At 40.2% G+C, this 16,246-nt stretch overlaps 1 protein-coding gene across 1 annotated transcript in view; it reads right to left on the bottom strand.

Annotated features, from left to right (window-relative positions):
- Positions 1–4,534: 4,534 nt before the first annotated feature.
- Positions 4,535–16,246, bottom strand: part of trim44 (tripartite motif containing 44) — a 66,112-nt gene continuing 54,400 nt past the window's right edge. Inside the window, exon 6 of the mRNA XM_053640828.1 lies at positions 4,535–7,579. Coding sequence (XP_053496803.1) covers positions 7,498–7,579 — 82 coding nt within the window. The 3' untranslated portion in view covers positions 4,535–7,497. The remainder of the gene's footprint in view (positions 7,580–16,246) is intronic.

Raw genomic sequence — 16,246 nt, 5'->3', positions numbered from 1 at the left:
ACACAGTGAAAATGTATTTTTACAGTTTCTACAATAAAGCAGCTTTACAGACTTCAATGCCATAACCCCTAGTGAGCAAGCTTTAGAGAAATGAAAAACTCCTTAAAACAGAGCTAAGTTAAAGAAACCTAAGAAAGAACAGAGACTCAGCAGGGGGAGCCCATCCTCCTCTGGCCAGTGAGCTGTAAACTGTGAGCTATTTTTAAATCAGGTAGTCTAGGAATTCTAGTTTATAAAGAATATTTAATGGCCAGCAATTAGGAAATGAATAATATAAATACTATTTATCACTGAAATCTATATAAAGTTAACTGCGGACACATCTCCTAGGTCAGTGGTGGCCAATCTTATTCAGAAAGGGCCAGTGTGGGTGTAGGGTTTCATTCCAATCAAGCAAAGGCCATGCCAAGATCAACAGGTGTAGCTCCTGCTTGATTGGAATGAAAACCTGCACCCACACCAGCTTGTGGTTCCTGCAGCTTGTGGTATCCTAGGTGAAGGAGTATAGTAAGAAGGGTGCTGGTTTGTACCAGACAAACTACTGATGGATGAGGGTGGAGTGGGAGTTCTTGGGCCTCAGGATACCAACTGGAGAAGGGGGTTTATTGCAAAACTTGAAGATTTGAACCTCAGAATGAACGGAATAGAAGCTTGTGGCACCTAGGATGGCAGGGGTAGGAGATTGTGGTCCCTAAGATGGTAGACATAGGAGCTTGTGGACCTTGGGATGGACGGAATAGGGGTTTGTGAACATTAGGAGGGCAGGAATAGAAGCTTGCAGCCCCTAGGATGGCAGGGGGAGGATTACTTGAACCTCAGAATGGCACAGGTAGAAGCATGTGATCCCTGTATGCGATAGGAGCTTACATGTGGTATGAGCTTTCGGAACTTTGGATGGCAGGGGTAGGTGCTTGTTGTCCCTAGGATGGCAGGGGTAGGTGCTTGTTGTCCCTAGGATGGCAGGTGTAGGTGCTTGTTGTCCCTAGGATGGCAGGTGTAGGAGCTTGTGGTCCCTAGGATGGTAGTGGTAGGAGCTTGTGGTCCCTAGGATGGTAGTGGTAGGAGCTTGTGGTCCCTAGGATGGTAGTGGTAGGAGCTTGTGGTCCCCAGCATGGCAGGGATATGAGATTGTAGAGCTCAGTATGGCAGAAGAAGCAGCTTGAGGTCCTAAGTATGGCAGAGGTATGTGTTTATAGCCTTCGATAGTGCAGGGGTAGGAGCTTGTGAACCCCAGGATGGGAAGGGTAGGAGTGTGTGGATGGCAAGATTAGAAGGCTGTGTGAAGATTAGACTCAGTGTGGCAGAAGTAAGAGCGTAAGGGCCTCAGGAGGGCAGGAATGTATCCTTCACTGCTCCAAATATCCTTACTATGCTACTGCCTGATTTCTGGCTAAAATTGGGGATAAAACATGTGGCTATGGAGGCATAGCTTCACTGGACAGCTCATCTCACAGATGAATAACATAATGCTCAGCCTGGCACACTATATAATGGAAGTCAGTCATATTCCACCACTGATATGATTTTCCTTAAAGTTGTCTGTGATAAATATGAAATAAAATAAAGAACTCAGACACAGATCTCTGTACAGATTCACTGCTGGACATTTGCCATCAGTCATTTTGAGTTGTGCAAATAGGATGGTGTATCAATAAAACACTTGGAACATTCAGTAAAGATGAAATACATGTAATAAGCTTGTTTACTGAAAATGCACAAACCACATTCACAAATAAACAACAGTAAACATTTACCTTAATGCAAGAACACACTCTGCATACGTGAGGTGAATTTGAAAAGGCACTTTTTTTGTGTTCTTGCAGACAAACACAAAAACAGCCACATAGCCAGGACTACTTTACACACACACACACACACACACACACACACTCTTCTGTAATAAACAAGGGGACAAGAATTTACCACACAACATATTAAAAAGCCAGAGTTAATTAAGAGGTCTCATCTGGGTTTGTACCAACATAACTGGATAAGACTTGTTTTATTTGCCTTCATGATCTTTTATGTGTTCATGATAGATATGTGCTCAGAATGCTTAAATTATATGGGTGAACACACACACACACACACACACACACAGACAGAGAGGGCGAGAGAGGAGAGAGAGGAGAGAGGAGAGAGGAGAGAGAGAGAGAGAGAGGAGAGAGAGAGAGAGGAGAGAGAGAGAGAGGAGAGAGGAGAGGGAGGGAGAGAGAGAGAGAGGGAGAGAGAGGAGAGAGGGAGGGAGGGAGAGAGAGAGAGAGAGAGAGAGAGAGAGTCAGTTGTTGTTTGTGGCAGATCTCATATCTTAGAGGATCTCACTGATCAAAACCTGTCTGTTTTGATCAATCCTGGGTTTGATTTATAGTGTTTTGCAGGTGGCACTGCTGCTTGGAAAGCCAATGCTGGCTCAGGCAGCGGAAACAGAGGGAGGAAGAAGTGCATGATTGGCAGACCCTGATCAGCCAGAAAGCTCAAGTCTGACAACCAGAGATGGATTTCAGGTTCCTCCTGCTTCAGCAGAGCAGTAGCTCATCTGTCACAGATCTAAGATGCCCAAATGTACCCGTCAGCCCTGATAGCAGCCAAGTGCTGCTCTGCTCACTTCCCCAACATCTGATACACACCACTTCTCACACAGCTCTGGGAAAAGAGTAACGTCTAATTTGATTTGGATTCAAATAGATTAATGTTGTTGAGACATGAGACTAACACTATTGTGTAGATAATATATTCATGAGCATATTCTCTTTAGAGTAAGCACAGATCCGCTGGCAATTTTGTGTTGTGTAAAGTTGTAGTATGCATTAACAATAATTGCTTCTCTTGTTTCTAGCATGGAGAGTTTAAAGGCTAGTGGGATACTGCCTGGATACTCGTATAGGGAGAACCTGATTATGTGTGTGTGAAAGAGTGAGAGTAAGAGAGGGAAAAACAGAAACATACTTATCTTGTATTGAGAGAGAGGCACAGTGGAAGGGATTTGTAGGAGTTTGTGTATAATGTAAGCAGTTCTGCTGTATGAAGATATTTTGGGACACACAAGTAGGGAATGCAGAGGTCTCTGTCTATCTGTGTCACATGCATACACGCATACAGTCGGAGGTTCTGTGTATAAAATGAAGAGCCAAGTCACAGAAAGTTCCCTTCTTTCCAGCTTGGGGAAAACGATTGTGTATTCTATGAAATCCAGCATTTCATTAATGAGATAAATAACTTTAACCTCAATGTTTTTCATGAGCAGCCTTTCACCAAGCATTTCTAATTATTCTTCATAATTGCTTTGCTAAACATTAAAAGGTGCAACCAGCATTGTTTCAGAGTGGGTGGAAAGCCTTACGATTCACTTAACAAAAACAAGGAACAAACATTACAGTGCATATTTATTTAATGGCACAGAAAAACAAAAGGTTAATTTATACTCAACGATAAAAAGTCCTGCTGTGTGTTACACTCACCTCACGTAACTAATTTAATCTCCCAACCCAGAAAGCAATTAATTGCTGTCAACACAAACATTATCTGTTGTGTGTGGTGGCGGGAAAACAGACGAGCTCAGATGAGCTCGGAAAGCAGGGGTAATTGATTGTATTAAAAACGGCTAGTAAATTAGATCAGACCCTCTTCCCTTTTATTTTTGTGCTTCCCTGCACTAACAAGCACATTGTTTTCCACCAGATGTGTTGTTATTAGCGTTGATTTTGTGGAAACTGGTGATTGAGGTGTCTTGGTTGATGACATAATGACTGCGTGCTGAGCTGTGCCTTTATTCGACAGCGTTAAATCCACCGCTATTCTCCTTTACACTTGTCATGCGACCTAAAATCAATCGTGGCATGGGGGTGAAGGAGGCAAGGCGAAAAGAGCCGAGAAAGTGTGTGGAACTGGATATAGTACTCAAGTTAAGAATCAATGAGGACAGAATAAAAAGGGCCATTAAAGCCCATTATTTCTATAAATGCAGAGAGCGGCCTGAACACAGGGGCTGATTTTGCCTTTGCTCCTTATATATGTGGCCAAGATTAGATTATCATTCCCATATACATGATGCTGCTACAGCACACTGGACACAGTGATATACAGGGGAGAGCATGTCACATACATGTCAGTACAGCGTAGTCAGCAAGGTGTGTACACTGTGACAGTGATCTATTCAATAGAATCTACAGCATTTAATATATGAGGAGTTTGAGTCATTATTTACTAATCACTAATAACTGCTGCATAAGTTTGAGTTTAGATGTTGGAACTGATAAAAAAATGGTCTTGTCTCTCCTTGCAGAACTGACCTAAACAATGATGGTATGTAAATATCCAGTCATGTAAACATCTCCACAGTCATGGCATCATGTGTCAAACCTATAGCACAATGCTAACACATTGTCTACAATCCATAATTCATTATCCATTCCAAGTGGGTAATAGTTCTTAAGTATCATTGCTAGAGATGCACCAATATATCGGCCGATAACGATTATTGGTCATTTTTCCCGCTATGGGCTATCAGCCGATAGTTTTGAAACATCCGATGATCAGGGCCGATTATATCCTGTCAATAAAAAGAGAGCGGGAAAACACATTGAATTTGTGCTGTGTGTAAAGATGATGTCTCTTGTGTGGAATGACGACAAAACTGCAGTTTGTTATCTCTGTACTGCTAAAATTCTACACCGGAAGTGAGCAGCAGTGACGCGGGAGTTTCAGCGTAGAGTCTAATTTTCTTTTTGCCAAGCTGCTCGAGCTGAATTAAAGCGCCAGTACACCGTTGAAAGATTTCAGTGAAGATGAGTCGACAAAAAAGTATATATTGCACAGAAAAATATATTTATAGTGTATTTCATATCCCATTAATTTTAATATATAAAAAAGTTGATATTATATTTTACCAGTTTGATGTCAGTGATGAAGTAGAAATGCTTTTGTTTGTGGTGAGTGAATGTGAGACTAACAGGAGGTTTTTTAGAATTCACTCAATGTTAATATGAATTAATAACATTCAATAAGTTAAGAAATCTTACTTTAATCTTCAGAACTGAGTTCATGTGTTAATGTTAATTAGAGTAATGTGTTTTCTTTTTATGAGACCAGTTACTGTGAAACAACTTGATGAAATGGAGAGAATAACGTTTTTATTTGCATTTCCTTCAAAATTGTGGAATTAATTATTATTAATTAATTTATAAGAAGGCATAAAAGGCAGAACTGTCGGTATCGGTATCGGCTGATATCACTCTGAATAATCGGTTATCGGTCTCGGCTAAGAAATTTAGTATTGATGCATCTCTAATCATTACCTATGGTTTTCTATCTATCGATAATATGTATTGATGGACTCAAGGAGGGTGGCCTTACATACATCACAGCATTTTAAGTTTTCTTAATAGGATTTTGAAACAAGCCATTTAGAGTATTTTCTAAAATTGCACTGCTCCACTGAAAAACATGGAACAACCTGTTTGTCCTCTTACAACATACTGTAAACACAGTTTCTTGTACATTTTGCATTTATAGCATTTGGAAGACAACCTTATCCAGAGTGACTTACATTCATCATTTATTCACTGGAGCAGTTGAGGGTTAAGGGCCTTGCTCAGGAGCCCTTAGCTTCTGAGCAGACAGTGCTGGGATTTGAACTCATGACCGTCTGATCAGAAGTCTAACATCTTAACCACTGAGCTACCACTGTGCTTTTTTTTTTTGCATCTTTGCATTTTGTGTAGTATTGTGTGTTTATACACAACACATATGTTTGTACTTCCTACAATTTGATAGAACCACACCCTATGAATTTTATTGTACAATGAAATTCTTTTGACTGTTCAAATGATTAGTGGATTTGAAGGCATCTCATACTTTTTTTTGAACAAAACCTGTGACATTTTCATCAGCATCATAAGCAACAAAAGAGCACATTAAATGAAGGTCATATGTTCTAGCACAAAACTAAAAAGTGGCAGTGAGGAGATGCTACACATATTTACACAGCCATACAAAACTTGAAAAATGATTGCATGTACTTACATGAGTGCCATTTACAAAAGCCCATAGTTTCCTACAATAATTACACATAGATGAGACATTTTTCCTCATGTTGAGACAGATGAAAAACAACCTGTTACTGCCTAATTTGCTTGCTACAGTTCAGACAGAGGCATTCCATGTTAATATGGACACGATTCTTTTTTTTTTTTGGTGATTTTTCTCTCTTTTCTGTATCTCTTGCATCAAACTCACTTTTGGAGTTTTCACCAAACTGATGTTGTTTTTTAAGGCATTTTGCAGTACTGAATCTATGTATGGAAAACAACAGCCAACAATTTCCATCCTTTCTTACCACCATCAGTTTTTATGGCTCCTGAGTGGCTCTGATCATCAGGAGATTGAAGGGTTTGGATCATGACAGTGCCAAAGCGAGACAGCAAAATTGGCCGTGCTCTTTGGGTGGGAGGGAGAGCGTTATAATCGTGGGTGTCTGTGAGCTCATATGAGAGGGCAGTTAGCACCTTCCTCTGAAGCCCAAAGTATACTTCACTTTTTACACGTACGCTAGGAACAGTGTACAGTACGTGTGACGTGTACTTTGTACGCACTTAATTCTTTTGCACTATTTAGTTGTTCCAGGGCCGTTGATTCTCAAGGTAGTTAGTGCTCCGTACTGACTCCTGTAGGCCAGGAGGGGTAGTGCAAGTTGTCGTAATGCGCATGCGTTGACCGCCTGTGTACACGTACATGTCAAATGGAGTATACTTTGAAAGACTATGCGTACGACTGCGTGCATACGCTAGCGTACACGTAAAAAAAAAGTATGCCAGAGGCTTAACCTACTATATATGATGCAAAATACATGCGGTTTCAGGCGCAGCCCGAAGTATACGTTGGGCTTGAGCGTGTTACACTGCCCTGTGCTGCATGAGCAGCCATTCAAAAGATGCAGTGGCTGGCTTCACATGTTTCTGAAGAAGCATGTGCTAGCTTTCATCCTCCATGGTTGGTATCTGTCATGTGACAGGATATGCATAGCTGGTGGGTGAGAACAGAAAAGTAAACAAATCGGGAGGAAATGGGGTAAAACTGAAAAAATAATAATGCAACTGTCCAAGAATTGATGCAATCTAGTATACACTGCACTTGTATACTAGGTTGGGAATTCATATTCCACAAATCCAGCACTATAATCATGACTAATATACAAGCGAAGGCAAACTGGATTTGGTTTACATTCCCGTCTTTTAATTTGCGTCGTTCAGCTGCACATCCTCAGCCAAGTGTCTGACTGGTGTTGAAGACTCACTCTGACTGCAATCAACTCCATTCAATTCATCCTTTTCCTCATGAGAAGACAAGCAGCAAAGACTGAACGTTAAAAGGCAACAATCCATGCAGAAAATCGATACAGAAAGGTAGTTTCTGTAGCTATAAAGACAGACCGTCCACTCCAATGTCCCAGTTCATAAGAATAAGGCAGAAGATTGTAGATGTTCGACTCTGCTGTTGCTGTTACGGAGCATGGCCCATGGAAGAGTCTTCTCCATCTCCATAGTCTCGAGGATCCTGAGGGTCTCGCTGCTGAGCAGGTAGTCTATGAGAAAAAGAGGCATAAAGAGAAATATTTTAGACCTTATGTGGACCTTATGAACTTTTCAGCTATTCATAAATTGATAGATCACTTGAACCTATTTGCTCAGGGAATCCTCTTGTGCAATACCGCTCCATTATACTGTATGGTGCAAAAGTTCACTAATTTAAAATGTATACAAGTTTTACTCAGCTGCAAACCTTACAGCATTTTAACATACACTATCCAACCATTTTCACTTATAATAATAAAGTAAAAATAAACAAAACACAACACACTGAATGTCTTGCTGCTACAATAAACCTCACAGACCACTTCACTTGTTTCTTGATTATGAGATCATATATAAAATCATCACTATTGTGCAAACTTCCTATAGCATTTTGGCCTTCCGTTTCTTGAAACATTCTTTCTCCCCGTTTCCACAATCCTCCCTCTTCACTCTCTTTAATCCTCCTCTTCATTGCGGTGAAGAAGTGATGTTAGGAAAGTGCCTGGCTGATTATCAAAGCCTCTAATCAGAGCAGACAATCTTTACATTTCTCTTACTCAATGTCCAAAAGGTTCCATTCTAATGGAAATGATCTGGAATCCAATGCTGGATTTAATTGCAGAGCTCTAGAGAGATACATACATAGGGACTCTCCCCTGTACAAGACTCGCAGTCAGATATAGACATCTCTCTCCTCCCTTCTGACTCGTACTATCCCTTCAACCAGACACTAATTATATCCTACCATGCCCAAACTGACAAACACCCCAGGCTCTGCCTCTTCACACTGCTCTATTTTTCATTTGTACTCTTCCAATGTAGATTGTGTGCTAGTACTCTAAATATTTCATAACGTGATGTCAACATTACTCAGAGGCATAAACGTTACTATAACCCCAATTCAGCATGTCATCCTAACCAATGGCCTACCACAGTGGACACTGTCTGAACATGTAAGCATATTTTCATATTCAGCTCACAGAACTATTGATCTGGTTGTTCGGCTGTGCAGCGGTATAGATTCTTAGCATGCAGTATCTATTCACAACGTTTCTAGTTTTAGATCCAATATAGTAGCAGGATCTTTTAACAAAGAAAAAAAATGTGTGCATGGTTCAGAGTTATCGTTAGTCAAACAGATGAGATTGTTCTCCACAAAAATGCGTCACGAGCATGTGTGAATTTGGTTGTGGATCTTCTGTTCTTCTCCATCAAAAAGTCGAGACTTTATTTCTCAGACCAGTTGATTACAGTGCCAAGACCAGTACAGGGAATGTATTGTATAATTCACTAGTGGGTGTATGGACTACAGCCAGAAGAGTCTTTCCAGTCCAGACTGAATTTATAACCATGGTGAAATGAATAACTTATGTACCTTCCTTTGGTGGGAAAAGGGCAGATCACAGACAGACTTTACAACGACAGATGAAGGCAAGAGTTAGAGACAGAGAGTGATATATGGAAGAATTGTTTTGGACATGTCTTGGACAGCACAATATTCTGAGAGATAGCATTCTTGGGAGGCGGCTTTTTAGCATGATTTCTTCACGTGCTTTAAAGCATTCAGTTCATTACTGAAGGTCAATCATGCCCTTTTTCCAAGTGTAGATGGCAGAGGGACCTTGAGTGGATAACTTCGATGAAGATAACCGGGTTGGGTGCAGTTTCAGGGTAATGAGGCATAACGGACAGTTCTGGTAGACATGCTTATTGAAGGAGAAGAGAGTCATGGGAGGCCGTGGCGTCTCTAATTTACCTCATTTCTAAATCACTAGGTAAATGTGAAATATCCTGTAAGAATGTATAACTGGCTGGCCCTGCTGAAAGAGAGGCTACAGAGAAATGTTCAACATTTCTGGCACTTTAATTCCCTCTTCTGTTTCTCCTCAAGACGCAGTGTAAATGGTCCTGATTTTACTCTTTTGCCAGCTGAATGTGATGTGGTCTGAGCAATATAGCTGCATTTTCCTTAAAGTCCTACCAACCCAGAAACTGGTACAACCCAAAAATAGAGCTAATAGCCCCTGTTCAGTTTTATAGAAACAAGTACAGATTTGATTTCCTGGAATAACGATAATATGAACGAATTTGTCTGATTCATGCATTCATCACAAAAGTGTTGATTTAAGTGGTCAATCAGCTTCGTGGAAATAAACTCCTGCCCACCAGTCTCTTATTTACATGTCAGATGCATATGAGACTTGCCAACTTACCCCATATTCATCTCATTTACATGAAAGACACTCTAATTTATTCAGGTGCTGTGACAGTGAAAAGGAAAGCAATAAAAGGAAAGCATTCAACAGACCACAGTTATTAAATATCTTAGGAAATAAGTTAATGGAGAGGGAAACTAATGCTTTACAGTGAAGCTGTGTCAGAGCTGCTTGTGTCTGAGGTTGCTGAAAAAAAAAATTGTTTGAAACGCCCCAATAAGTAAAAGCTGAGCACAAAATGAAATCTTGAAATAACACCATTTATGTGGAAGAAATGTACAACAGGTTTGGCTTTTGCAAGTCATTTGACTGTACTGTAATAAATGGTATCAGGTAAGTGTATACAGACAGTTATTGGAGTATGCCTTTTATGAAGCTGCCCAAGGTCTGAGTTAGGTAGAAAACAGAACAATTTTGAAACTTGAATAGGTCAGAGTTATTTAAAGATTTTTTCTCTCTCTCTCTATATATATAGCCACATTTCCATCCTAACAAATAATCAAATCCTTATTTCATATTAACAAATCAGCAGAAGGAAATGAATAATTGAAACTACAGTGTTTAGTGTTATTAGGAACAGTGGTGGCTTGACGGTTAAGGCTCTGGGTTATTGATCAGAAGGTCGGGAAGTCCCAGAACTACCAAGCTGCCACTGTTGGGCCCTTGAGCAAGGCCCTTAACCCTCTCTGCTCCAGGGGTGCTGTATCATGGCTGACCCTGCGCTCTGACCCCAACTTCCTAACAAGCTGGAATATGCGAAGAAAAAGAATTTCACTGTGCTGTAAGGTATATGTGACGTAATGTTAATGGTGATGTATGTGCTGTAATGTATATATGACCAATAAAGACTCATTATCATTATATGAATTACTGCAAGTAACGACCTAAAAAAACCTGCACAATAAGAGTCAGAGTTTCATGGTGTCTCTTCTATACTAATGCACCTATTACTAACTTAATCAATGACTCATCAAGAACTAATGAGCAGATAAAGATCTGTTTTTTGCACATACTGATTCATGTTCAGAAGTTACATGTTCAGAAGTTACATGTTACTTACTTGCAAATTGCACTACACTAATCACCTAAACACACTTGATTAACATTTTCTGCTATTTTTAATTTTATTTCGCTTATACTACTGATGCTCATACTCAAGATCCTTTTAATGCATTTAGCACTGCTTCACTTTATAGTATACACTTATAGAAATGAAATGATTTATAATAGCACTATCCGGTGTCACCAGAAGAGAATGGGTTCCTTTTGGAGTCTAGTTCCTCTCAAGGTTTCTTCCTCTTGGTGCCTTAGGGAGTTTTTCCTTGCAACAGTCGTGCCTGGCTTGCTCATTAGGGATAAATTTCAATTGGACTTCTGAGGGCATTGTGGCTTAGTGGTTAGCACGCTTGCCTCACACCTCTGGGGTTGGAATCCTGCCTTCACCTTGCGCATTCTCTCTGTGCTTTGAGGGTTCACTCTCGTTACTCCAGTGTCCTCCCCCAGTCCAAGGACATGCGTAGTGGCATTTCTGAATTGTCCGTAGGATAATGTGGGAATGTGTGTGATTGTACCCTGCAATGGGTTGGGACCTGAGTCCCCTGACATAGGCTCCAGGCTTCCCCGCGACCCTATGTAGGATAAGCAGTATAGAAAATGGATGAATGAACTGTAATGAAGCAGAGTAAGAATAGCAGGGTGTGTATGCTACCTGATTATAGAACATGAAAAAAGCCTGAATGTGAGTAAGCCTGTCTGCAGCAGTGCCTTAACACTGATGGTATGGCTAATCAAATACTTCCCATTTGCATTTCCTAACAGCAACTATAGCGCCTTAATGCGCTCCAGTGCAGCTACTTACTGCTGATCAGAGGCAGCGTCTCTGATGATGAATCAGGGTGGGCCAGATTAGAGTAAGCTGGTCCTGCAAAAGCCTGGTCACTAATCAGAGGAAATGCCTAATGGTTACTGATATAGCCCTGAGGGAACACTCCAACATTTCCAGCTCTTTTAATATTCTCAGCCTCAAGTTTTCTCTAACACTATCTACTGCATTTGTAGTGTACATGTGACTACCACAGACCAGACATTCAAAATGTACTGAGAAAAGCACAGAAAACTGGTTGAGTGAGGTGTTGGGTCGTCAACAGATGTCTGTGCAAAACCATGTATTTTTGTACAAAGCTTTCATACGTTGCTCAGTTAAAGGTAATTATTTGTAAATTAAGCTCCAAATCTGTATAATTCATCCATTCAGAGATAGTATTAGTTAATACTACTAGTACTACTCATAATAATAATAATAATAGTTAAAAGAGAAGAATTTACAGTTATATGGCTGTGTGTTACCAACATAGTCAATATAGCTCAAAGTCTCCACTTCATTGTGCACAGATACACAGATCCTCAAGAAAAAAAGTTAAGGTAATTACCCTTAAAGGGCAATCATATATATATATATATATATATGTATATATATATATATATATATATATATATATATCGAGGTTGAGTAGAATGACAGAATGACCTTTTACTGTATTGGTTCAGAATTAGAAAGTTGAAAGAGAAAAAAAAACTCCATAAGAACCTACTTCATAAGACATTCTTTGATGTAGTTTTATGTGTTCTACTCATGAGTTCCCTCCAGGTTCTCTGGTTTCATCCCACCTCCCAAAAACATCCCAGTAAGTGGACTAGCGTCTCTCAAGCGACTTCCTAGGTGTAAATGAGTGTGTGTAATGTCCCATTCTACCATATTCCCGCCTCATGCCCAGTATTCCCGGGAATCCTGACCGAGATAAAGTGAGTAACGAAGAAGAATGAATGTATGAATAAATGAGTTCTCTCATGTCTGATCCTTAGATCATTTTATTTCTAGAGTGGATAGTGGAGTTGTGATGGTGTGGGGAATTTTTCTTTGCACACTTTGGACCTGTAAATACCAATCAATCATTGCTTGCATGCCACAGCCAATTTAAGTATTGTTGCTGACCATGTCCCTTCTTGGCCACAGTTTTCCCATCTTCTACTGGCTACTTCCAGCATGATAACACACCATGTTCTTCAGTGGCCTTACCAGTCACCAGATCTAAATCCAATATAACACCTTTGGGATGTGGTAGAGCGGGAGAATCACAGCATGAAAGTACACCTAAAAAGTCTGCAGGAATTCCGTGATATAATCATGTCAACATGGACCAGAATCTCAAAGGAATATTTCCAACATCTTGTGGAATCCATGCCATGAAGAATTGAGGCTGTTTTGAGAGCAGGGAGGCCCTACCCTATATTAGTATAGCGTTCCTAATAAAGTGCCCAGTGAGTGTAAATAAAAGCCAAATGAAAGTCTATCCTTAGACAGCTATAAGGAAGTTTTGAGTAAACATGTTATCCTTTATTTCTCTCAGTACAATGGTACATAGGGATTATTCATTTAATGGGGGAAAACTTGTTTAAACTGAAATAAAATTGTGATGCACAAGAGTTAAAGAAAAAAAAAGAGATAGACCAGCACAAGAAGAAAGCTGAGAAATAATCTGGAATAAATCAGTAATCAGTTCCAGGTTGACCCTGTAGTCTGAAACAGAGCAGTTACGTGAGGCATAATGGGTAATTTGACAAATCTGAGTAATCGTTAAGCTTCGCCAGAGTTAATTGCTGTTGTCCTTCACTGTTCTCTCTCTCAGATGTGCACTGCTCAATATAATTTCCTTCGTTTATGTGGCAGGCCTTCGCTGGAGGTCTGTAATTTAGATTTCATCTAACATGATACAGCAGCTGCGAGGCCCAGAGCAGTCCCCAGACTCTACGCCTGATTGTGCTGCTGCAGCAGCAGAGATTCAGCAGGGGAACGCTGGTGGGAGAAAAGAGAGCAAGCGAAAAAGCACACAGAAATGGATAACAAATGTAGAGGAAGTACTTTGCATACAGAGGAAATGGATTCATCAAAGCTGATGTAATCTAAAGTAGAAGGCCAATAATAAGATGCAGTTTTCTAGTGGAAGGAAAAGAACAGACTGGAGATGAGATTAGATTTAAAAAGTAGTGTCTTTAGTTCAAGACTCAGACTATTGAATAATTTACAACACAAACTGCTCTTGGACTGCTGCCCGCATTCACTCAGATTTATTACCAAGTTCAGCTCCACCTCCCCAGCTCTGAAAGCAGTGACCCTGCGTAATCCTGACCTTACACTTCAGCACATCTGAATTATGAAGTAGGGTTTCTGATTCACATCCCCACATCTGTCCAGTTTGTTTCAAGCCAGACATTTTAAAAGTGTGAATTCGTGCCATTCTCGATATGCACGCTGAAGGCTTTGAAACATGCAGAGCAAGAAAAAGTGACAGATTAATAAAACCAGAAAAGCAGGTCTCCAGAAAAAAAAACACCACCAGGCCACATCGTCTATATCTGAGGAGGCTGATATCACATGCAGACTCTCATCTCCTGCTGACATAATTCCCTCTGCGTCCCTCGCTCACAATCCAGCAAGATGAGCTTGACGCAATTGCAGAAGCACAAAAAGGAGAGACAAAGAGATGAGAAGACAAAAGAGAGCAAATTAGTGAGGGTGAGTTAAACTGTAAATAACGAAAACCAACAAAGAAGCAATGAAACAATGCAAGGAAAAAATTAAAACATGGACACTAATCCAGGCTCACAGCTATTAGATCCACTTAAAGGAATAATTCAATGTAATTCAATTCAATTTAAATGTAATTAATCAGCCAAGAAAATGTGTAGTGTCTGACATTTGCTTCTTTAGATTTGTACTTGACGTATGAGGCTTGAAGATAGCTTACAAGTAATGGAACATTATCTCACAGCAAAACTTTCACATAAATACATGGATCTGTATCATCACCACATAACTTCCTGCTTTATGGCTCCAGAAGCATTCCAGAAGCCCTATTGTCAGGAAATTGCGATTTCTAATCTTGATGAAGCCAGTGCCATCCATCGCTATCGGGAGTATAAGAGAGGAAAATTGGCCATGCTCTCTGGGTGGGAGGGATGGCATTACTCGTTCTCCCCTCTCAATCAGAATGATGCTAGCCAATCAGTGGTGTAAGCTCATGTATGCGGATGAGAGCAGATAATTCATATAATTCGTCAAGTGCAGCAGTTTGAGAAGATTAGGTGCCTGGCTTTAAATGTCTCAGAGGACTTGGTCCTTAATCTCACAAGTTAGTGAGAAGGGAAGAACTAGCTAGTGGGTGGGAATTGGCAATAAGTAATAACTTCATTATTACCTTAGGGAAGAAATGAAAGCAAACTGTGCTGTGTCCTAAAGTACACGAGGAAGTCTTAAGTACTGTAAGTAAGCACTGTATGTGGATTTTGAGTGAGACAGACTTTACAATACTTCTTACTTACAGTGCTGTGAAAAAAGTATTTGCCCCATCCTGATTTCTTCTGTATTTGTGTATATCTCATACTAAGTTCTTTCAGAAATTACAACGAAATCTAAGCTAAAACAAAGGCAACCTGAGTAAACACAAAATACAGTTTTAAATGATTGTTATTTATTAAAACAAACAAGTTACCAACTGGGCCTGTGTGAAAATGTATTTGCCCCTGTAGTCATTAATTTATGAAACTGAAATCACAATGGGGTTCAGCTGGACTAGACACAACCAGGCCTGATTACCGCGAACCCTGTTCAATCAAATCAACACTAAATATAACTTTTTCAACAGCATGAAGTTGGTTAAACTGTCTTAGTAATACACTATGCCAAAATTGAAAGAAATTCCAGAAATGATGAGGAAGAAGGTGATAATACATCATACAAATACATCAGTCTGGGAAGAGTTACAAAGCTATTTCAAAGGCTCTGGGATGCCAAAGAACCACAGTGAGAGACATTATCTCCAAATGGAAAAACTCGGCACAGTAGTGATTCTTCCCAGAAGTGGCCGACCTTCCAAAAATTCCTCCAAGAGCACAGCAACTACTCATCCAGTAAGTCACAAAAGAGCCAAGGACAACATCAAAGGACCTACAGACAGGACCTCTCTTGCATCAGTAAAGGACACTGTTCATGACTCCACCATCAGAAAGACACTGGGCAAAAATGGCTTCCATTAAAGAGTGGTGAGGTGAAAAGCACTGCTAACCCAGAAGAACACTAAGGCTCGTCTGAATTTTGCCAAAACACACCTTTATGATCCTCAAACCTTTTGGGAGAATGTTCTGTGGACGGATGGGTCGAAAGTGGAAGACTGGGGTCCCAGTAAACTACACACAGAATTCCACAAAAAGAACATCATACCTACGGTCAAGCATGGTGGAGAAAGTGTGATGGTGTGGGGATGCTTTGTTGCTTCAGGGCCTGGGAAACTTGAAATAATTGAGGAGAATATGAATTTTGCTCTCTACCAGAAAATCCTAAAGGAGAATGTTGGAACTCAAGCACAACTGGATTATGCAGCAATGTTTGGTTGTAGTTATTGCTAC

This window comes from Ictalurus furcatus, chromosome 14 (assembly GCF_023375685.1).
Source record: "Ictalurus furcatus strain D&B chromosome 14, Billie_1.0, whole genome shotgun sequence".
NCBI lineage: Eukaryota > Metazoa > Chordata > Actinopteri > Siluriformes > Ictaluridae > Ictalurus > Ictalurus furcatus.
The sequence above is the reverse complement of the archived record's forward strand: the minus strand, read 5'-3'. Positions and strand labels throughout refer to the sequence as shown.